This window comes from Physeter macrocephalus, chromosome 14, assembly GCF_002837175.3.
Source record: "Physeter macrocephalus isolate SW-GA chromosome 14, ASM283717v5, whole genome shotgun sequence".
In the NCBI taxonomy this organism is placed as follows: domain Eukaryota; kingdom Metazoa; phylum Chordata; class Mammalia; order Artiodactyla; family Physeteridae; genus Physeter; species Physeter macrocephalus.
Window position 1 is genome coordinate 82,102,589 of NC_041227.1, and position 23,480 is coordinate 82,126,068.

Genomic DNA, 23,480 nt, shown 5'->3' on the forward strand with positions numbered 1-23,480 from the left:
CCCCTTTCCAGCCCCCTCCCCTCTCTGGAGGAGTTGGGGCTGGCCGCGCGGGTGCTTCGGATTCCAAGCTTCCCTGGTCTTTCTGGTGACCCGTCCCCATCCAGGAGCCCACCCGGCGTCATCTCATCAGGACAGGAGGTTCCTCTAGTGCCCTTCCCGCTAAAACATGTAAAAGGGCTTTAGAAGAGACCAATGTATATATCTTCTATTATCTCATACTGGGAGTCTGTGAGATTAGAAACCACTGGACTGAGTATTGTGTTAAAATAATAATAATTATTATTTTTCCCGTTATAAAAATATATGGAAAAAACACATTTCCCATCCACCCAGTGCAGAAAATTTAGGAAATAAGGAAAAGTAGCAAGAAAAGAGGAAAGAACCACCTAGAGTCAAAAGCATCTTCTAACAGGTGCTTTACTATGCATTAAAAAAAATCTAGGGTGAGTATTTCTGGAGCACCTGCCTGGTGGGAGGTAGCTCTAGACGGTAGGGATAGAGAACTGTAGGCCCAGGGCGCCTGTCCTGCACTGTGGGAGGCCTGGAGGGAATGCAGCGGGAGCCCGGTGACCTCGCTGTCTGGACACGTCAACGTGGACAGCAGGTGTGTCACAGTAGAATTAGTCCAGCCTTTTCCCCCGTGGTCTAGACCCACCTTTACAAAAGTGTTCATGTCTTTTGCTGCATCTGTAATGCCAGGACGACATTATTGATGATGTGGACAGCTTCCTCGCTGCGGCAGAGACCCTGAAGGAAAGGGGTGCGTATAAGATCTTCGTGATGGCGACTCACGGCTTGTTATCCTCCGACGCCCCTCGACTGATCGAGGAATCTGCCATCGATGAGGTAACAGAGCCGGGCTGAGTGTGGGCACAGCTGCCTGGTGCCCGTGCCCGTCCCAACCTGTGGTCACGGGAGCAGGTGGAGAGTGAGCTGCTCTGTAGTTAAGAGTGGGTTCTGTTTGCGTGTCACTGCCTGCAGCCTTTGTGTTCTGCCCGTGGCAGTGGGTGATAGTTTTAGTGACTCTCGTAAGTGGAGCCCCTGGCCCTGACGGCACAGCCTAATGCTGGGCACATGCCGTCCCTGAGCTCCGGCACAGCCCTGCAGGGAGAGTGAGAAATTGTGCACCAGAAAAGTTCAGTGACTTCTTAAGGTCAGGCAGCTACGAGCCCAAGCTCGTAGGGTTCAGACCCTAGTTTACCCGATGCTAAAGCCCAGCTCCCTCCCTGGTACAGACGCCCGTGGCATGACGTCGGGGAGAGGAAGGCACACGGGGCCACCTTCCTAAACTGCCTGCAGCTCCCAGGGTGGCTAAAGTGAGGCCAGCCAGGTTTCCTCACCCTCCTTTGTCCACCCCTCATTCCAGGGGCCAGCTAGCTGTGGGGGTTGATTGTGTGAATCACGTTTTTATTATCTTTTAAGAAGCAGAAATGCTGTCTCCTGTATATTCCTGGGTATTGCATCTTAAATTAGTCGGACTTCTTTTCCGTTTCTGAGGCCCACACTTCCTCTTCAGCAGTCACTCTCCCTGAGCCTGGCCCGTGCTCATCATCTCCGCTGGGTTCAGGGTGCTTTAGCACGGAGAGAAAGCCAGGCTCGCACGGCTTAGCTCGATCCGGCCTCCTTTCTCTGCTGCACGGAACACACGTCAAGCGGGAAGACTTCAGGCCCACGGCAGTGCTCACGGGTCTGTCCGCGTGGCGCTAGGTGGGGTTCTCGCGGGTGCTGTGCACGGGCAGGTTAGCGAGAGCGTGCGGGGGGCTGCTGCAGCCAGGCCCTCGGAACAGAGTGGACTTTGGAGAGGACGCGTGAAGCCCCGGACGTGGAGGTCGCACGTCCTAGGCCAGCAGGGGGGCTCTGCAGGGGCCATGGGGGCTCAGTCACTGACACCCATACCGGGGAGTCGGGTCGGTAACTGATGGATAAGCTGGGTTCCATATAAACCTGTAGACAAAGCACGGTTGCCCAGTAGATGATAAAGCTATGCACAATGTAAAAGTAACAGCAGGGTCGACAGGGTGGGGGGTGGGAGAAGTGGAGAGAGGCTGATCTCCCTGTCTTCCAGAAGAGGAGCCAGTAAGGAGGGCTTGGAGTTGATAAATCAGGATTTGAAGTGTTTTTCTTGTTGTTTTTTTAGTTAAAAGTAGTTAAATGAAACGTCCAGAATAGGCCTCTATAAAGTCAATAGATTGGTGGTTGCCAGGATTTGAGGAAGGGTGAAATGAGGAGTGGCCACAGGGGGTACGGCGTTTCTTTTGGGAGAGATACTAATCACAACTCTTGAGTATCCCGAAAGTCATTGAGTTGTATGCTTTAAATGGGCAAATTGTATAGTATGTGAATTATATCACCATAAAGCTGTTGTTTTTAAAAGTGGTTAGAATACATTTGGAAAATTCATTCCCGACTGAGGGTGGTTATCTAGTGAGAAAACTGACCCTCCAAGGTGACCAGGTGGTACAGTCCCTCCTGGGGGCACTGTCCCCGAGGCATTGTGCTCAGAGCAGGTGCAGCCCTGCCTGGGGTCGCCCTTCACACTGATGCCGTGTGGATGGGGCAGAAGATTCTGTGTTTGATACCAGTGGGTAGGTGTTTTTCCTTTGGGAACTGTTCTTTTACAGGTCATGAGACTTACATGACCCTTCACGTTCCCGTGTTTGCCTTAGTTACCAGGAAGGTCAAACAGAAAAGGAGTCACACAGTAATAACGATGGGCTAGGTTTTCATGGCCCTGCTGCTGGTTCTGAATGATTCCTGATCGTCCGTCTGTTTCAGCAATCTCATGGTGTATGTACGTTTTTTATTATAAGCTGTCTTGAGGCTTATTTTGGAAGTAGGGAGTATGTATTATAAATAATAACTTTAAAAATATTCCCATCTGTTTTTTTAAGAAGGCTGAGTATTTTTTTTTCCATTTGTAGCTGTTGAAAAATGATTGTTTCTCCTTTTTTGATTTTCAGCAAATCTTTTTAAAATAGCAGCTTTATTGACATTATACAGTAGTCCCCCCTTATCCACAGGGGATACCTTCCAAGGCCCCCCAGTGGATGCCTGAAACCATGCAAGGATAGTACTAAACCCTATGTATAGTCTGTTTTTTTCCTGTACATACATATCTATGATAAAGTTTAACTTATTAATTAAGCACAGTAAGAAATTAACAGTAATAACTAATAATAAAACAGAATAATTATGGCAGTATACCTTCTTGTGCAAATTTAATGCCGTTTTCATCTTAACTAAGCACTTTCACACACTGTGTCCGCAACTTTTGCAATTTGATATGTGACAGCAAAACTAGCATGAATTTCTGTTTCCTTCTTCACAAGTTTACGGATGGACGATTCATTCTTACCATAGATCTTAGCAATCTCAGCACCCAGTTTTCCTTCCTTAAGTCAAGAACTTTTGCCTTTTCGCTTAAAGGAAGCACTTCACAGCTTCTCTTTAGAGTATCTGAATTGCCAGCCTCACTACTTTTGGAAAATTAAGTAAAATAAGTATCACTTGGACACAAGCACTGTGGTCTGATACCCGAGATGGCTGCTGAGTGACTAACGGGCGGGATCTCCTGGACAAAGGGACGATTCACATCCCGGACGGAGTGAGATGGCCCAAGAGTTCGTCACACTACTCAGAACAGCGCACAATTTTAAACGTATAAATTATTTCTGCAATTTTCCATGTAGTATTTTCAGAGTGAGGTTGACCGTGGGTAACTGAAACTGTGGAAAGTGAAACCTCGCATGGGGGCTGTGGGGGATGTCTGTAATTCACATGCCATATGATTCACACGTTTAAAGTGTATGCTTCGGTAGTTTTTAGTATATTCACAGAATTGTGTGACCGTTACCACAATCACTTTTAGAACATTTTCATCCCCCCTCAAAGAAACTCCCTACCCATCATCAGTCACTCCCCATTTCTTCTCAATCCACTCAGCTTTAGGCAACCACTAATCTGCTTTCTATCTCTGCCATAGGTTTATCTAATCTGGCCGTGTTATATAAATGGAATCATATACTGTGTGGCCTTTGATCTCTGGCTTCTTTCACTTAGCGTAATGTTTCCTGAAAGTTCATCCATGTCGTAGCAGGTGTCAGTACTTCATTCCTTTTTATTGCCATGTAGTATTTTACTGCATGCCTGTAATTTTTTTGCTCTCTGTTCATAATTTGGGTTGTTTCCACTCTGACTGTTGTGAGTAATGCTGTCATGAGCACTCAGGTACATGTTTTCAAATGGAGATGTTTTCGTTTCTCTTGGGTGTCTACCTAGGAGGAGAATTGCTGGGTCACACGGTAACTCTATGTTTAACCTTTTGAGGAACCTCCAGACTGTTTTCCAATGCAGCCGAACCAGTTTGCATTTCCACCAGCAGTGAATGAGGGTTCCAGTTTCTCCATGTCCTTGCCAGCACTTGCTGTTATCTGTCTTTTTGCCTGTAGCTGTCATAGTGGGTGTAAGGTTTTCAAACCTTAACCTAAGATACAGGTAGTATTCACACTGACTGAAAACATTGCTGAAGGCACAGTAGACCCACTTCAGAGATGTGAGAATATATCAGATTTTCAGGTCAAGCCAGGAAGCTACTTGGTTTTATGATCTCTTGTTTTTCTCTTGATTTGCAGGTGGTGGTTACCAATACAATTCCACATGAAATCCAGAAGCTCCAGTGCCCCAAAATTAAAACTGTGGATATAAGCATGATCCTTTCAGAAGCCATCCGTCGGATTCACAATGGGGAGTCCATGTCCTACCTTTTCAGAAACATAGGTTTAGATGACTGAGCAGCTTTCCTTTCTTAAAACTCTCGAGGGCCAAACTGGAATAGTAAGAATAAGCACTGTGAGGTGCATGCCTGGCTGACGGATTTCACAGGGACCGTCTGTGTCTTGTTCCTTCCTTTTGTTAATTCCTATGAAGATAGCCCGACTTTTTAAGTCCATTTGGGTGTTTGTGAGTTTATGGGGGCAATTTTTATAAAAGAAAAACTATATTCTCCTCTTAAATAAGACTTGGTTGTGTTCAGTTTACCTGTTGAAAAAAATAACTTGGAAAAAAGATTTTAAGCTCACAAACAACCTTTTCCCAAAGTTGCTGGAGCCCAGGTGCTTTAAAAAGTTAATAAAATAAAATGATATACTGTATGATACTGCAGGTGAAAAGCCAAAAAGATTATGCTGTTAATTCCAGTAAATTAACATTTTTAGAAATGCTTTTATAGACACGCATATGGAATATGTGACCGTTATTTATTTTCTGCAACAAAAGAAGGAATAAAAACTGTATTTGTGTGTGTTTTTTTTTTAACTTTGTGTTTTGGCAATTGTTTTATAACCAAAATAAAATGAGAGCTGAGTATACACGCTGTGGATGTTGAAATGTTCATCAGCTTGTTGAGATTTCTGCAGCTTTGGGGTGATACAGTAGTCTCTTCGGGATGTAATGTTCCCTGTTCTGTTTGTCCAGGACCCTGCACGTTCTCGACGCGTAGTCACTTGACTGCAGCAGGAGAGGAATTGGAACACCAGCTGTGAGCCACTGGGGCAGGTCAGGAGTTGGCATGAGCAGCCATTTGCATCTTGGCGTGGCTCCTTGGCGTGGCATCTTTGTTCTGCTCCTTGTTTAAACAAAATGCAGCACTGCATGCTCTGGAAAATGAGATGCTGGCAGGGAGGGGGTTACGGAGGGCAAGTGATGTGACCCTTGTCAGTGTCAAGCATCTAGCATTGTCTGTCAGAGTTCAGAACTCAGAACTCTACCTTAGAGTTTATCAGGTTGGGAGACACTGGGGTCCCATGAGTTATGCCACTAAGGTCATGTAATGGCAGTCCCCTCCAATTCATGCAGGAAAGAATTAAGACTTCCTTAAAAAGAAAAAGATTACTCTTTCTTCCAAAAAACCTTAAACCTTTGCTTTCTGAGTGCATGCTCAGAAAAGACCTGGGAAAGCCTTTAAGCTCGCTCCTCTGGCTGCCCTTGAGGTTCTGTGTAAGCAAGAAGTGAGGGCCAAGGCAGGGTTGTAAATTTTCTGGCTAAGTGTTGAAGGCATGCCCCAGGACACACAGCCCATCTACGGACTAGGAGAGGTGTTCTCTCTCTCTCTCTCTTTTTTTTTTTTTTTTTTTGGTTTCAGGGTTTTACGGAAGTGTGTGATGACTCACTAGCTGACTGTCCAGAGATTTCAGTTGCCACAAACAACAAAGAACACAGACTTTACAAAATCAGTTTTGAAAAGCCACTATGCAAACAAACCCTGTGGAGGGAGGAGAATCTGATTTCCAGACTTTCACATTATAATATTTAAAATAGCAGTTTTCAACAACAAGAAAAAATTCCGAGGCATGTAAAGAAACAAGGTTGGGCCCATACATGGGGTCTTCCTTGAGGAAGCCCAGACTTTGGACCAACTAGACAAAGACTAAGTCAACTATTTTAAACATGCTCAAGAGCAAAAGGAAATCATGGGAATTTTGTCTCACCAAATGGAGAATATCAATAAGGAGAGAGAAATAATAAAAATGAACCATGCAGAGAGGATTTGAGGAAGATGGTAGAGTAGGAAGCACCAGGAATCTGTCTCTCCACCTAGACAGTTGCAGTGGCAAATACATCTGATGATTTTGGAATTCTGGAGTCTATTGAAGGTTTGCAGTTTCCAGGGGAAGTGTTGGACGGTAGATTATAGCTAATTTTGGTCAAAACCAGCTCTTAGTACAGTTGGAGATACCTGGCCCCCGCTCCCAGCCCTGTGGCAGGCAGCTCTGCACACGTTCCTGGAGTAGTCTGCACCAGCTTGTGGGAGCCAGGATAGGCAAAAAGGCCCCCTCCTCCAGATAGCAGGGATTTGTGCTCTGATAGCTGATATCAGCTTCTGATCACAGAAGTGCAAAGAGGCTGGTAGCTGTTGTTACTTCACCTCCCCCATTGTTGCAAGCTCCTCCTCCTCCAGTTGAAGAAGGAATAGTGCCTAACTCATGCTATGAGGCCAGCATTACCCTACTACAAAAAACAAAGACATTACAAGAAAAATAAAGCAAAGTCCAGTATCTCAAGAACAGGTGCAGAGATCCTCAACAAAATATTAGCAGAACAATTCCAACAATGTATAAAAAGAATTATGCATAACCAAGTGGGTTTATCCCAGATATGCAAGGCTGTCTCAACATTTGAAAATCAACTCGTGTAATCCATCACATCAGCAGACTAAAAAAAGAAAAATTAAATGATTATATCAATTGATGCAGAAAAATCATCTGACAAAATCCAACATCCATTCATGATAAAAACTGACATAGAAGTAGAGAGGGAATTTCCTCATCTTGTTAAAAGATATCTTCAAACAACCTACAGTGAACATCATACTTAGTGGTGAGAAACGAGAAGCTTTCCCACTAAGATCAGAAATAAGGCAAGGATGTCTCCTCTCATCACTCTTTTTAAACATTGTACTGGAAAGCCAAGCTAATGCAATAAGACAAGGATTTAAAAGGTACACAAATTGGGAAGGAAGAAATAAAACTGCTTTGTTCTCAGATAATCATCAATGTAGAAAATCTGAAAGAGTAAAAATGCCTCCACCCCAACTCGGAACTCATAAGTGATTATAGTTAGATTGCAGGATACAAAGTCAATCGGTTTTCTATATTACCAGCAATGAACAAGTGGAATTTGAAAATAAAAATACAATACCATCTACATTAGCACCAAAAATATGACATACTTAGGTATAAATCTAACAAAACGATGTATATGATCTATATAAGGAAAACTGCAAAACTGATGAAAAATCAAAGAACTAAATAAATGGAGAGATAGTCCATATTCATTGAGAGGAAGACTAATTGTCAAGATGTCAGCTCTTTCGAACTTGATCTAAAGATTCAGTGCAATCCCAGGGACTTCCTGGTGGTGCAGTGGTTAAGAACCCAACTGCCAGTACAGGGGACATGGGTTCAAGCCCTGGTCTAGGAAGATCCCACATGCCGCAGAGCAACTAAGCCCATGCACCACGCTTACTGAGCCTGCGCTCTAGAGCCCACGAGCTACAACTACTGAAGCCCGCGCACCTAGAGCCCGTGCTCTGCAACAGAGAGAAGCCACCGCAATGAGAAGTCCACGCACCGCAACGAAGAGTAGCCCCCGCTCGCCACAACTAGAGAAAGCCCGTACGCGGCAACAAAGACCCAGTGCAGCCAAAAGTAAATAAATAAATAAATAAAAAGATTCAGTGCAATTCCAATCAAAATCCCACCAAGTTATTTTGTGGATTTTGACAAACGGATCCTAAAGTTTACGTGGAGAGATAGAAGACTCAGGATCACCAATACAATATTGAAGGAGAAGAGCAAGGTTGGAGTATTCACACTACCCCACTTCAAGACAACTCTAAAACTACCATAATCACAAGTGTGGTATTGTTGAAAGGAAAGACATATAGACCAATTGAACAGAGCACCCAGAAATAGACCCACACATATATAGTCAACCAGTCTTTGACAAAGGAGCAAAGGCAACATAGCGGACCAAAAATAATCTTTTCAACAAGTAGTACTTGAATAGCTGGATATTCACATGGAAAAAAAATGAATGTAGACTTAAGTGTAAAAGTCAAAAACATAAAACTCCTAGAAGAAAACCTAGATGACCTTGGTATGGCAGTGACTTTTTAGATATGACACCAAAGGGATGGTCCATGAAAGAGGTAATTGATAAACTGGAATTAACTAAAATTAAAAACCTTTGCTCTGTGAATTGCACTGTTAAGAGAGTGAAAGACAAGCCACAGACAGAAAAATCTTTGGAAAACGCTTATCTGATAAAAGACTGGAAAAAAGAACAGTTAAATCTCAATAATAAGAAAACAATAACCCGATTAAAAATTGGGCTGAAGACCTTACAGACACCACCAAAGAAAATATACAGATGGCAAATAAGCGTATGAAAAGATGCTCTCTATCGTATGTCTTCAAGGAACTAAAAATTAAAACGAGATACACTACACACTTATTAGAACGACCAAAATCTGGAACACTGACAACGCCAAATGCCGACAAGGATGTGGAGCAACAGGAACTCCGTCATTGCTAGTGGGGACGCCAAGTAACCACTTTGGCAGAAAACTAAACACACTTTTACCATGTTATCCAGCAGTCATGCTCCTTGGTATTTACCCAAAGGAATCAAAAACATGTCCACATAAAAACCCGCACATGGAATTTTATAGCAGTTTTATTCATAATTGCCAAAACTTGGAAGCAATCAAAATGTCTTTCAGTAAGTGAGTGGATAAATAAACTGTGGCACTTCCAGACAGTGGAATATTATTCAAGCAGCAAAAAGAAATGAGTTCTCCATGAAATGATGTGGAGGAAACGAAAATGAATCTTATTAGACAATCTGAAAAAGCTATAATACTGTATGACTCCAACTATATGACAGTCTCTATGGAGACTAACAAGATCAGTGGTTGCCAGGGGTTGGTGGGGGGATGGAGGGAGGACTAGAGAGAGCACAGAAGATTTTCGTGGCGGTGAAAAATACTCTGTATGATACTATAATGATGGATATATGTCATTATACATATGTCTAAACCCATAGAATGTACAACACCAAGAGTAAACCCTAATGTAAACTGTGGACTTCGGGTGGTGGTGATGTGTCCATGTATGTTCACCAATTGTGACAAATGTACCACTCTGGTGGGGTTGCTGATAATGGAGAGATTGTGCATGTTGGGGGCTGGAGCCATGTGGGAAATCTCTGTACCTACTGCTCAGTATTGCTGTGAACTTAAAACTGCTCTAAAAAAATAAAGTCTTTAAAAAACAAAAAAACCTAGAGTGGTTTGACAAAAAACTGGGTACCATAGCCTAGCCAAGCTGACTAGTAAAATTAAACATCGTATTAGGATATTGATTGTAATCCCCAGGGCAACCACTAAGAAAATAAGTTAAAAATACATAGTAAAAGAAAGGAGAAGGGGGCCAAAATGGTAGACTAGAAAATATCTCTGCGACACCAAAAAGGGAGTGGTGGAGGAATTGAGGACTAAAAAAGATACAACATATAGAAAACAAATAGCAAACTGGCAGAAGTGTTTCCTTATCAGTAATTACATTAATGTCAATGAATAGAACTTTTGCAATCAAAAGGCAGACATTGGCAGGATGGATTTTTAAAAAGTGATCCAACTGGGAGTTCTCTGGGGATCCAGTGGTTAGGACTCGGTGCTTTCACTGCTAGGGCCCAGGTTCGATCCCTGGTCAGGGGACTAAGATCCCACAAGCCATGCAGTGTGGCCAAACAAACAAAACTTACACAATGTTAAAAAAATTAAAAATTAAAAAAAAATGATCCAACTATATACTGTGTGCAGAAGAATTGTCTCCAGAGACACAAATAAGGTTGAAAGTGAAAAGATGGAAAGATATTTGATACAAAGAGTAACCAAAAGAGGGACTTCCCTGGTGGTCCAGTGGTAAAGAATCCACCTTCCAATTCAGGGGATGCAGGTTCTGTCCCTGGTCAGGGAATTAAGATCCCGCATGCCACAGGGCAACTAAGTCTGCGTGCCACAACTGCTGAGCCTGTGCGCCTCAACTAGGGAACCTGCATGCTCTGGAGCCTGTGTGCCACAACTAGAGAGAAGCCCGCGTGCGGCAAAGAAGAGCCCGCGTGCTGTAACGAAAGATCCCGTGTGCTGCAACTAGGACCCAATGCAGCCAAAAAAAATAAGGATAAATAAATATTTTTTTAAAAAAAGAGTAACCAGAAGAGAATTGGGGTGGCTATACAAATATCAGAAAAAGTAGACTTTAACACAAAAATTCCTGCAAGAGACAGAGAAGGACATTATATGATCATAGTGTCAGTTCATTAAGATGATATAAAAATTATATATGCACCTAACGACAGAGCCCCCAATAAATGTGAAGGAAAAACTGACAGAATTGAAGGGACAATAGGCAATTTAATAATAATAGTTGGAGACTTAAGCGCCCCCTGAAGATAATGGATAGAACTAGATAAATGATCAATAGGGAAACAGAGGATTTGAACAACAGTATAAACCAATTCGACTTGATGGACATGTACAGAAAAAAAGCAAAATACACCCAACAAGAGCAAAACACACATTCTTCTCAAGTGCACATAGAACATTCTCCAGGATAGACCACATGATAAACCACAAAATAAGTCTCAATAAATTTAAAATGATTGAAATCATACAAAGTGTCTTCTCTGACCACAAGGTAATGAAATAGAAATCAGTAATAGAAAGAAATCAGGAAAATTCACAAATGCATGGAAATTAGAAAACATTTTTTAAAAACCAGTGGGATAAAAGAAGAAATCAGAAGGTGAATTAGAAAATACTTTGAGGGACTTCCCTGGTGGTCCAGTGATTAAGACTCTGTGCTCCCAATGCAGGGGGCCCAAGTTCCATCCCTGGTCAGGGAACTAGATCCTGCATGCCGCAACTAAGAGCCTACATGCTGCAGCTAAGACCCAGTGCAGCCAAATAAATAAATAAATATTTTTTAAAAAGAAAATGTTTTTTTCCATTCCATTGGATTCACCTTGGTTTGTAGCATGTAACATAACTAGTATGTTATATATATGTGTGTATACTAATTGAAATTTTTAACAGATTTGTACTTTTAAAAAAATAAATTTATTTATATTTTCTTTTTGGCTGCGTTGGGTCTTCATTGCTGCACACGGTCTTTTTTCTAGTTGCAGTGAGCAAGAGCTACTCTTCGTCGTGGTGCACGCTTCTCATTGCAGTGGCTTCTCTTGTTGTGGAGCACGGGCTCTAGGCACGCAGGCTTCAGTAGTTGTGGCTCGTGGGCTGTAGAGCGCGGGCTCAGTAGTTGTGGCGCACAGGCTTAGTTGCTCCGTGGCCTGTGGGATCTTCCCGGACCAGGGAATGAACCTGTGTCCCCTGCATTGGCAGACGGATTCTTAACCACTGTGCCGCCAGGGAAGTCCTGTACATTTTTTTAATGAAAGTTCCTGGTTCTGCTTGACCAAATAGTGCAATCATTATTTTTTTAAATATTGTAGCTGATTTCAGAGGGAAATTATTCACTAATAAATGTATGACGTATATCAAGTATTGCCCCCCCAAAAAATATAACATCCAAAAGAATGAAATACTTGGAGTATTGCCATTTTAACAGTATTAAATCTTCCAATCCATGAACATGGGGTGTGTTTCCATTTTATTTAGGTCTTTAATTTCTTTCAGCAATGTTTTGAAATTTTCATTTTGTGATATCTCATTGTTTTGATTTGCATTTCCCTAACAACTAGTGATGTTGAGCATCTTTTCATGTACCTGTTGGCCATTCATATATCATTTTTTGAAAAATGTCTATTCAGGCCTTTTGCCCATTTTTAAATCAGATTTTAAAATTTTATTTATTTATTTATTTATTTTGCTATTGAGTTGTATGAGTTCTTTATATTTTTTTTGGATATTAACCCCTTGTCAGATACAGGTTTGCAAATATTTTCTCCCATTTCTATAGGTTGTCTTTTCAGTTTGTTGATTTTTTCCCTTGATATGCAGAAATCTTTTAGTTTGATATAGTTCCACTTGTTTTTTTATTTTATTGCTTGTGCTTTAGGTGTCATATCCAAAAAATCATTGCCAAGACCCATGTCAAGGAGCTTTCTTTACTATATTTACTTCTAGGAGTTTTTCATAGTTTCAGGTCTTACATTTAAGTCTTTAATTCATTTCAAGTTAATTTTTGTAAGTGGTGTAAGATAGGGGTCTAGTGTCATTCTTTTACATGTGAATTTCCAATTTTCCCAGCACCATTTATTAAAGAGCCTGTCTTTTCTCATTGAGTATTCTCGGATCCCTTGTCAAATATTAGTTGACTGTACATGCTTGGGTTTGTTTCTGGGCTCTCAGTTCTGTTCCATGGGTCTATTTGTCTGTTTTTATGCCAGAAGCAGACTGTTTTGATTACTATAGTTTTATAATATAGCTTAAAATCAGGAAGTGTGATGCCTCCGGCTTTGTTCTTCTTTCTCAGGATTTGGCTATTTGGGGTCTTTTGTGTTTCCATGTAAATTTTAGGATTTTTTTTTCTATTTCTCTAAAAAACACCATTGGAATCTCGATAGGAATTACATTGACTCTGTAGATGGCTTTTGGCAGTATTGACATTTTAACAATATTAATTCTTCCAATCTGTGAACACAAGATACCTTTCCATTTATTTGCATCTTCTTCAATTTCATCAGTGTCTTATTGTTTTCAGAGTAGAGCTCTTTCATCTCCTTGGTTAAGTTTATTCCCAAGCATTTTATTGGTTTTGATGCTATTGTAAATGGGATCATTTTCTTTATTTCCTTTTCAGGTAATTTGTTGTTAGTGTATAGTAATGCTACTGACTTTTGTATGTTAACTTTGTATTCTGAAACTTTACTGAATTTGTTGACTAGATTTAACAGGGTTTTTTTGTTTGTTTTTGTTTTGTTTTGTTTTGGTAGAGTCTTTAGGATTTTTTTTTTTTTTTTTTTTTTTTTTGTGGCACGCGGGCCTCTCACTGTTGTGGCCTCTCTCATTGTGGAGCACAGGCTCCAGATGCACAGGCTCAGTGGCCATGGCTCACGGGCCCAGCCGCTCCGCGGCATGTGGGATCCTTCCGGACTGGGGCACGAACCCGCGTCCCCTGCATCAGCAGGCGGACTTTCAACCACTGCGCCACCAGGGAAGCAGGATTTTTTATACATATAATGTCATCTTCAGATAGAGACAATTTTACTTCTTCCTTTCCAATTCTGAGGCCTGTTGTTTCTGTTTCTTGTCTGACTGCCCTGGCAAGGACTTCCAGTGCTGTGTTGGATAGGAGTGGGGAGAGGGAACACTCTTGTCTTGTTCCTGATCTTGGAGAAAATGTTTTTAGCCTTTCACCACTGAGTATGATGTTAGCTGTGGGCTTTTCATACATGGCCTTTATTATGTTGAGGAACTTCCTTCCGTACCTAATTTGTTAAGAGTTTTTATCATGAATGGATGTTGAATTTTGTCAAATGCTTATTATTCTGCCTCTCTTGAGGGATCATATGATTTTTTTTCTTTCTTTCTATTAATGTGATTTATCACATTGATTGATTTCCATATGTTGAACTATCCTTGCATCCCAGTATAAATCTCACTTAATCATGGTGAATGATCCTTTTAATATGCTGCCGAGTTTGGTTTGCTAGTATTTTATTGAGAATTTTTGCATCTAAATTCATCAGGGATATTGGTTCTTTACTTGTAGTGTCCTTTTCTGGCTTTGGCATCAGGGTAATGCTAACCTTGTCATATGACCTTGAGAGTGTTCAAGCTCCTCTTTGATGTTTTTGGGAAGATGTTGAGAAGGATTGGCATTAATTCTCTAGTGTTTGGCAGAACTCACCAGTGAAGCCATCGGGTCCTGGGCTTTTCTTCATTTGGAAACTTATGATTACTGACTCAATCTCATTACCAGTAATTGGTCTGTTCAGACTTTCTGTCTCTTCCTCATTCAATCTTGGTAGTTCGTATGTTTCTAAGAATTTTTCCATTTATTGTAGGTTGTTCAGTTGGTTGGCATATAGTTGTTCATAGTAGCCTCTTGTCATCCTTTGTATTCCTGTTGTATCGGTTGTAATGTCTCCTTTTTCATTTAAAGTTCTGTTGATATGTGTCCTCTCTCTTTTTTCCTTGGTTAGTCTAGCTAAAGGTTTGTCAATTTTTTAATCTTTTTAGAGAACCAGCTCTTAGTTTGGTTAATCTTTTTTATTGTTTTCCTGTTCTCTATTTCATTTATTTCTACTCTAGTCTTTGTTATTCCCTTCCTTCTGCTAACTTTGGGCTCCATTTGTTTTTTTCCTAGTTCCTTGAGTCATAGTATTAGGTTATTTTGGGGGGATCTTTCTTGCTTCTTAATTGAGGCATTTATTACTATATAATTCCCTCTTGGAACTACTTTTGCTGCAACCTATAAGTTTTGGTATGTTGTGTTTCCATTTTTATCTGTCTCAAGAAACTTTTTTATTTCCCCTATAATTTCTTCTTTGATCCATTGGTTATTCAGGAGAGTGTTGCTTAATTTCCATGTATTTGTGAATTTTCCAGTTTTCTCCTTGTTATTGGTTTCTAGTTTCATACCTCTGTGGTCAGAGAAGATACTTGGTATGATTTCATTCTTCTTGCATTTGCTATGACCTGTTTTGTGGCCCAACATATAGTCTGTTCTAGAAAATGTTCCATATGCACTTGAGAATAATGTATTCTGCTGTCATTAGATAGAATGTTCTGCATAGGTCTGTTAGGTCTGTTGCTTTGTAGTGTTGTTCAAATCCACCGTATCCTTATGCTTCTCTGTCTGGATGATCTATCCATTGTTAGAGTGAGGCATTAAAGTCCCCTACTATTACTGTATTGCTGTTTATTTGAAGAAAATCTTAATAGGTGCAGGGTTCTACCTTGGTTCAGTACATCTCTGCAGGAGGCCAAGACCTCTAAAGCCTTTTAAATTCCAGAAGCCTATTTATTTTCGTCTCAAGGTAAAATGCACATAACATAAAATTCACCACTTAAACTATTTTAAAGTATACAATCCAGTGGCCCCTAGAGAGCTTCAGGATGGGGGCTGGACACCAGAAAGACCAAGGCGTGATTAGAGGATGGGAACTTTCAGTCTTGCGCTAAGTATTAGTGCCAATGATTTAATCCATCATGCCTAGGTGATAACACCTCCATAAAAACCCCACACGATGAAGGGAACACACTGTCCCAGGTTGGTGAACACACTGGTGCTAGGACTCTTCTGGTCTTCACTCAATGGACCTCTTCATCTGAATCCTTTATAAATATCCTTTATAATAATCGTAAGTAATCGAGTGTTTCCCTGAGTTCTGTGAGCCATCCTAGCAAATTATCAAACCTGAAGAAGGAGTATGGGAGCTCCCAATTTACAGACGGTCAGCAGAAGTACGGGAGGCCCAGGACTTGCACCTGGCATCTGAAGTGGGAGCGGTTTTGCCGGACTGAGCCCTTAGCCTGTGGGGTCTGCGCTAACTCGCAGATAATGCCAGAATTGAGTTGAGTCACGGGACACCCAGTTGGTGTCCAGAAGGATGGAGAATTGGTCGGAGTGGAGAAAACCCACACACATTTGGTGTCAGAAGTGGTGTTTGTAAACGGGACATAAAGGCTTCCTTCATTTCCTCCACTGCCACCCTCTCCCTGTCCGCATCCATCAGCTCTTCTTGGCCTCCTTTCCCCAGGCCTTTTGATCAGAAGGTGGAAGGGGTGGCAGGGTCGTCTCTAAGTGGTTTATTTCCTTCCGAGACTCAGGCTGAGGAGCGGGGACCAAATACTGTTCTTTCAGCTACTGCATCTTTAGGAGACCAGTTTAATAAATCTGGACGTTATCCCGTTGTGTCCTTCTGACCAGTACAGAGTGATCTTTTGATTCACGATACATTTCTAGCAATGGCTTGGGAAGTAAAACCACCTGAGGCTAGTTTGTTGAAGGTGAGGGTAGTTGGGGAGGGGCGGTCTGAGCCTGCCTGACTTCACTGTAAGCAGTGACTTACTTTTTCTTCCCTGTCTAGTCCTGCTTGTGAGGGGATTAACCTTTAAACCCTCCGCCTCGGTTACCGAGTGACAGGCACAGTTGGTTTTGCAGGCCAGTGTGTTCCTAGAGTGCCAGCCGTTCACTCATTAACACTCCTGGAGGGGCCGCGCGTCCCGGTTAAACTCCAAATGTCACACACTGAGACCCACCCGGCTGTACACACTGATTTAATGAGTGAGCAAGCATCTGAGCAGGAAGGACCCAGTGGAACCAGAGACATCGTTGCCACCAACAGGGAGCATCTGGGGCCAGATGTGGAGCTGAAGCCCAGCTCTGGCCCTCAAGTGGTCATGCAGGGACAGGTGGCCAGCCTCCTGCCTTCTTTCCTTGACTGTGACCCATACCACCTACTCTGAGCGCAAAAGGGGACAGTGTGCAGAAAAGCTAAGCATGGTGGCTCTCAGCCCCTGGCAGACGCTTGCTAGATACTGGGACCCAGTATCTGTGGTCCTGGGGACCCAAGAGGATGGTCAGGATGGGACGGTTAGGCCCGATCACTGGTCTAGAAAAGGGAGCAGGAAATTTGGTGACAGGCCTTTATTGTCCAACGAAGGACGTTCTAGGACCAGGACTGCCGTGGCTGGAAGTGAACCGCGTGACACAAGTCACTATCCGAAGACCCTCTCGGTCCACTCACGGCCTGCTGGCTGCAGGAGGATGTGGCTGCCATCATGGCAGTGTCCCCAGAAGTGGGGCATCTGTCCCCAACCCTCGGTGCTTCTTATCTGAATTACGTACAGGTTCAGCCACCCATGCAGTAACGACCCCTTTCTGGGACTATTCTGGTTGCCCTTGGGTCCACTAGGCTCCCTTTACATTTCCCAAGCCTCCCCCGAGCGCTCCGCACTCCCTCCCCACCGGGGGTGGAGGAGACGTAGCTGCTCTTGGAAGCAGCTTCCCTGCACGCGGCCACACCGTGGGCGGGAGATGGCCCCGTCGGCTCGGTTTAATCATCAATTTATTTCCTGCCGGGAAGCCCTTTCTGCCCTGCTCTGGCCTCAGTCCCTCTCGCTCGAGCTGGCCCTGCTGCAGGATGGCTGCGGACAACTCCACCGGCGGTCCGCACGGCCCCGGGCAGCAGCTGAGTGCAGTCGACATCACCGTCATAACCGTGTATTTTGCCCTGAACGTGGCCGTGGGCATACGGGTGAGAGGACGGTGGTGGTACCAGCTGGGGTGGGTGGTGGGGTGCGGGAACCGGCCGGCAAGACCCTGGGCGTTGCATCCTCTCCCTGGAGGCCTGGTGCCTGCGGGGTCCTCCCCCCAGCCCCGGGGGAGATTTGTCGGAGACCTTGACCAAGCCCCTTTCGCTCTTTGGCAGCAGCTTCTCAGTCTCTCAAGTGAGGAAGAGGAAGTCTCTCTAAGGGCAGGCCGAGTGGGAGGCTCGGGGCCTTCCGTGCGGCTGACAAGCTGGGGGCCCGGGCACAGCATGCCGTCTTCCTGGCCTCGCCTCCGATGTCCGATGGACTCACTGGGCGAACAACGCCCTGAACGATAGAATCACAGGGGTTCTCGGCTGCGCCCACGCCAGCTGGGCCAGGATCCAGAGGCGGGGAGGGGCGCGCAGGACCTGGGGGGGGTCTCTGTTTTGACAACTCCGTGTCCACCAGCCTAGCCTAGTTCACAAGCCAGTTTCTCCCACCTTTGATAGGAGAGAAGTGATTCAGGTCCTCACAGGCAGCAGCGGGGCCCCTTCTGTGCAGGCACTGTGCACATCACTCTAACCCTGCCACAGCCCCGGGCCAGAGGCCAGCCCCGTTTACAGGCGAACCCCGGGGCTTCGGGGGACAGACGCTTGCCCGGTGAACCCCAGGACCCTGCACAGAGGGGAGGGCCTCCTCCTGGCCACTCCTAACGCCATCAGCTGATGAGCATCTGGGCTGATTCCACCCTTTGGCTGTTGGGAATAACACCGCTGTGGACATTCGAGTACAGGTTTCGCTCGAGCACCTGTTTTCAGTTCTCTGTATCCTGGGAGTGGATTTGCTGGGTCCCGGGATGATCCGCGTGTCTAACTCTTTGGGGAGCCGGCGGACTGTTTCCGCAGCAGCAGCACGAGCCACGCGAGGGCTCCATTTCCACCTCTGTCCTTGCAGTCCTCGTGCAGGGCCGGCAGGAACACGGTGGGCGGCTACTTCCTGGCGGGCCGGGACATGACGTGGGGGCCGGTGAGTGCGCCCTGACTCCTCCCGCCCCTCCTTCCGGTGGGGCCGCATCTGACCTCTAGGTCAGCCCGCCTCTGCATCCCTGCTAGGGTCACTAGGTGTGTCCTCCTCACCCAATGTCACCCCCCCAGGCCAGCCCAAGCAGGCAGCGATGGGGCAGGCTGAGACTGGCAGGGGGTCCCCAAGCTGGGGTGCCGGAAAACGTGGAAAGGGTGGGGCTCGGAGTCGGGGTGGGCCCCTTGCTAGATCCTTTTCCTCTCTCTCCTCCAGATGGGAGCCTCCCTCTTTGCCAGCAGCGAGGGCTCGGGCCTCTTCATCGGACTGGCGGGTTCGGGCGCAGCTGGGGGCCTGGCGGTGGCAGGCTTCGAGTGGCATGTGAGCTCCTGGAAGGCGGGCCCAGGCTGTGGGGGGCCGTGGGAGGAAGCACAGCAACCTTGAGAGACGCTGGATGGGGCTGCATCAGAGCCTACCCCTCCGTGGCCAGAGGGGCAGCTCCCAGCAACTGGGGTGGCCAGCGTCCAGGCAGGCGGTGCTCCTGGGGAAGGTGGGTCTTCAGAATGCTGAAGAGCAGCAGGAAGCCGTGAGCCTTTGCCTGGCCATCTGTTTATAGGGCTGCGGGGGGGGGGCGGGGAGGAAGGGGCGGGGGGGGCGGGGCCGCCCCAGGTCCTCATGGCAACTCAGGCCTCCAGACCCCTGGTATCTGCTGTCCTTACTCTGCCTCTGTCCCCCTCAGGCCACGTACGTGCTGCTGGCCCTGGCGTGGGTGTTCGTGCCCATCTACATCTCCTCGGAGGTGAGTGTGCTCCTGGGGCCTCAGGACAGCCTCGCCTGCGTCCGGGCCTTGGTTGGAGTGGGTGGTGGTGATGGGCAGGACCCCTGGCTTCACTCACAAGGTGAGTGAACCCACAACTCTCAGTTCTGGGTTTATTGTTAGTCCAACTGACATTCCCACCAGCCCACGAAGACAGGCCCCCTCGGACCTCAGCCCACGGGCCTCGTCTGTTGGTTTCTACTGTACCTGCGTGTTGCACCTGGGGGATGATGCATCTACCCGAGCACACAGGCTGCACACCTGGGCTGTGCACTGGGCTACACACCTGGGTGAGACACCTGGGCTGCACACCTGGGTGAGACACCTGGGCTGCACACCTGGGCGGCACACCCAGGAGACACCGTCCTTGACTCCGCCACTCCTTCAGCCCCAGCTGGGCTGTCACTAAGTCCAGGGGATCCCACTTCCTGGATGTCTCAGTGTGGCACAGCCAGCTTCCCCAACCAGCCGAAGCTCATCTGGATTTGTCACCACGGCCTCCAAACTCACCCCTGTGCCCCCAGGCACAGTCCCCTGAATCCATTCCTCCTGTCTCAGCCTGACACGCCCCGGCCTGAGCCCCTCAGGATGTGATCAGAACGCTTAGCCTGGAATTCCAGGCCTGGTGTTGGGACTCTGAGAAGCTCCCGGTCCTGAACACTGGCCGTGGTCTCGCAGCATGCTTAACCCCTGCCCCTGCGCCCCCGCCAGATTGTCACCATGCCTGAATACATCCAGAAGCGCTATGGAGGCCAACGGATACGCATGTACCTGTCTGTCCTGTCGCTGCTGCTGTCTGTCTTCACCAAGATATCGGTGAGCTGCCCCACCCCCAGCTTCTGGCTGGAACATCCCTGCTCTGGGGCCCTCGAAGGGACCTGACATCCCTTGATCTGTCTCTGCCTTGTCTAACAGCTGGGGAAACTGAGGCCCAGAGAGGCACACTGACTTGCCCAGGGTCACACAGCTGGCCCCGCACCCTGGGGCTGGGCTCAGCAGCCGGCGAATTTGGGGGCAGAACGCAGGCCCTGTGACTCCTGCTTTGCCCAGGTCCTGGATACCGGGTGTCAGGGGTTACGGTTCAGGGCCGGCACCGGGTGAGCCGGGACCGCCCACTAGGGGGCGCCCAGAGCCCGAGGTCTCTGGCCCGTGATGCCGGGTGGTGGTTAGTCCAGCGCTAGGCTGACCCCGCGGCGCCCCCTTTCCCTTGGGGGCCTGGCCCCGCTGGAGGGCCAGCGCGGGGCGCGTCCTGTCCACACCCTGGGTTTCACAGGTAGGGAGACGGAGGCCGGGAGGGCGGGGAGCTGGTCCCCAGCGCGCGGGAACTCCGCGGCAGCACCAGGCCTCGGGTTCTCCCTCCCGAGGCCTCGGTGCCTGCCGGTCCCCCGAGGCCGTCCAGCCGCTCCAGCTCCGGCCCCTGCGAGGGCTCAGAGGTGGACGGCGGGTCCTGGGCGGCCTGCTTCCGGCCGAGCGAGCCCGCCCAGCCCCGAGCCCGGCGCCTCCCCCGTGAGGCCTGGCGCTTCTGCGGGCGTGGCCGGGGCTTCCTCCTCCGCGGCCCCTGCAGCCCCGGGAGCCTCGGCCGGCCGGGCCTCCACCGGAGCTGCACGGCTCCTTCTGGGTGGGTTTCGGGGTGTTTAGAGAGCAGGCGCCGCCTTCTTCCCTGGACGGGTCCTAAGAGTTCTCCCCTGGGGCTTCCCTCTACTGACCGGGAAGGCGCCGCTGCTCTCCAGGCCCGGCTCCCACGCGGCCTCCTCCGCCCCCGCCACCCCGTGCCGGCCGCCTCCCTGGCAGCAGGGCCTCAGTACGGGGGAACGCAGGTGTGTCACGGTGGTGTCACGGTGGGCGGGGGACAGTGCGGACCCAGAAGAGGGGTTGGCGGCGCCTGCTGGGGTGGCGTTGGTTGGGGTCTAGTAGAGAAGCGGGTACGGACGGCACGGGGGGTGCAAACGCCCAGGAGAGCGGTGCGCGGCGTAGGGCGCGTCTGGGGTGGTCCTGTCGGAGGCCCAGACTGCAGGGGTCAGGCGCCCCGGGAGCAGAGGAGGAGCTGGGAGGGAGGGGACCGGGAGCGGTGGCGGCTGAGGCGGACCAGCCATCACACGAGCCAGACCTGAGGGCCACAGCTGGCTCTTGGGTGGCAGTTCCTGCCCTGGCCCAGGGGGCTCCGTCAGAGATGCGTGAGGAGTGCCCAGGGGGCCCTGGGGGCTTTGAGCAGAGGTGACACGGTCAGGTCTGTGTTAGTGCCACCGGCACCCCCAGAGGATGGACTGGAGGGGACAGGGGCGAGAGGTGGGGGGCCGGGGGCAGTCTGGCGAGGCCAACCCCTGGGCGTAGGGGTTTCTTCCCCGCCCACCCCCCGTTCGTCCTGCTGGTGGCTCTGAGGCAGAACTCACACCTCACACTCAGAGCTTGGGCAGGACGTCCAGAATGTCGGGGTTGGGGGGCAAAGTGGGGGGTCCTTAGGGGCCACCTCGTGCCCAGCCCTGTTTACAGACAAGACGATTGAGACCTAGGGAGCGGCCACCACTTGCTCAAGGTCACCGCTTGCTGAATCGGGCAGAGACAACCGTTAGAGCCCAGTGGGCCCGACCACCGCCCTGTGGTACTGAAGGAGCCAGGACGTGGCACTTCAAACTCCACTTTGTGATGGGGTGACTCAGTTTGCCCACCTATAAAATGGGGAACCTCAAGGCTGGGGCTTCAGTGCCGATGCTGGGGCTGCCTGGATGAAGCGGACAGGGAAGCAGGAGGAACGTGGATTGCTGGGCTGGGTCTGGGAGGGACTGGGGCCCCCCCAGCTAATGCTTTGGGCTGAAGCTGTTTGCAGTGTGTGTGCCCAGCCGGCCCCCAGAGGCCCTGACATCACTGGGTGGAGCCCCAAAAACGCCCCCACATGTCTGCACGCCCAGGACCCTCACCAGCTGCAGCCTGTCCAGAGACCACAGGGCCCGCCTGCCGCCAGCCCCCAGGTGGGGACAGTGGTCTGCAGAGAGAGCAAGCCATGGGTGGCAGGGGGCCTCACACGGGCTTGGGGGGAACCGAGCTCCATCACCGTGTGCTCTGGGAAATAGAGAAACCCGGCCTGACACCCCAGGCCACTCAGGGTAAAGGCCAACCGTGGCCGACAAGACCCTCACCTCTCCTGCTTCTCCCGACGCAAACATCACTCCAGCTACACCGAGCACACCCAAGGCATGACCCTGCCACAGGGCCTTTGCACCTGCTGTCCTCTGGCCGGAACCTCTTCCCCTGGATATCTGTGTGGCTCACGCCCCTGCCTCTCAGGTCTTTCACATCTCACCCTCTCAGCGAGGCCCTCGGCTGCCCCGCAGGTGCAGACCTGCGCCCCCTGTCTTTCACACACGTGCTACCTTCTTACGCCGAATGATTTCATTAGAATGGCCACGGTCCACTTCCCCCATTTTCTCTCTTTGTTCATTGGTGTATCCCCAGTGGTACTAGGTGCCCGGCACACCTCATGGGAGTGAATGGAATCATCTATGTCAGGCTCAGCTAGGTTTTCCGTGAGGGGCCAGATAGAAAGTATGCTCAGTTTTGCACGCCACTTACACACCACTCAAGTTTGCTGTTGGTGTTTGAAAGACACACCAGTGCGCCTGATGGGATCAAGCCTGTGGGCTGTAGTGTGCCAGCCCCTGGTCTATGCAAACGTGCCTGTTTATCGAGCACCTACTGTGTGCCAGGCCCTGGGTGGGCACCCGTGGTGAACCCATTTCTCGTTCTCAAGGACCCTTCCTTCCAGGCAGATGAGATAAGTAAACAGAGCAGTGCATCCACACTAAGTGGTACAAGGGTGATCAATGCAGCAAATGCCGGGCTGAAATCTGGACGGAAGAGAAGGAGCAA

The 23,480-nt window shown here is 48.1% G+C and overlaps 2 protein-coding genes across 12 annotated transcripts in view; both read left to right on the forward strand.

Annotated features, from left to right (window-relative positions):
- Positions 1-19,093, forward strand: part of PRPSAP2 (phosphoribosyl pyrophosphate synthetase associated protein 2) — a 56,831-nt gene extending 37,738 nt beyond the window's left edge. For 7 of the 11 annotated variants that reach the window (XM_055090520.1, XM_055090514.1, XM_055090518.1 and 4 more), the window contains 3 exons: positions 700-846; positions 4,632-4,742; positions 5,472-9,853. In XM_055090520.1, the coding sequence (XP_054946495.1) occupies positions 700-846; positions 4,632-4,742; positions 5,472-5,540 (327 nt within the window). In that variant the 3' untranslated portion in view covers positions 5,541-9,853. Of the gene's footprint in view, positions 1-699; positions 847-4,631; positions 5,366-5,471; positions 9,854-19,075 lie in introns of those variants that run through there. The other 4 variants (XM_024127812.3, XM_028499957.2, XM_055090517.1 and 1 more) reach the window with 3 other exon arrangements.
- SLC5A10 (solute carrier family 5 member 10) overlaps positions 5,518-23,480 on the forward strand; it is a 66,239-nt gene continuing 48,276 nt past the window's right edge. The window contains exons 1-6 of the mRNA XM_007114912.4: positions 5,518-5,553; positions 17,617-17,787; positions 18,737-18,808; positions 19,076-19,180; positions 19,539-19,598; positions 20,328-20,432. Of these exons, the coding sequence (XP_007114974.1) occupies positions 17,674-17,787; positions 18,737-18,808; positions 19,076-19,180; positions 19,539-19,598; positions 20,328-20,432 (456 nt within the window). The 5' untranslated portion in view covers positions 5,518-5,553; positions 17,617-17,673. The remainder of the gene's footprint in view (positions 5,554-17,616; positions 17,788-18,736; positions 18,809-19,075; positions 19,181-19,538; positions 19,599-20,327; positions 20,433-23,480) is intronic.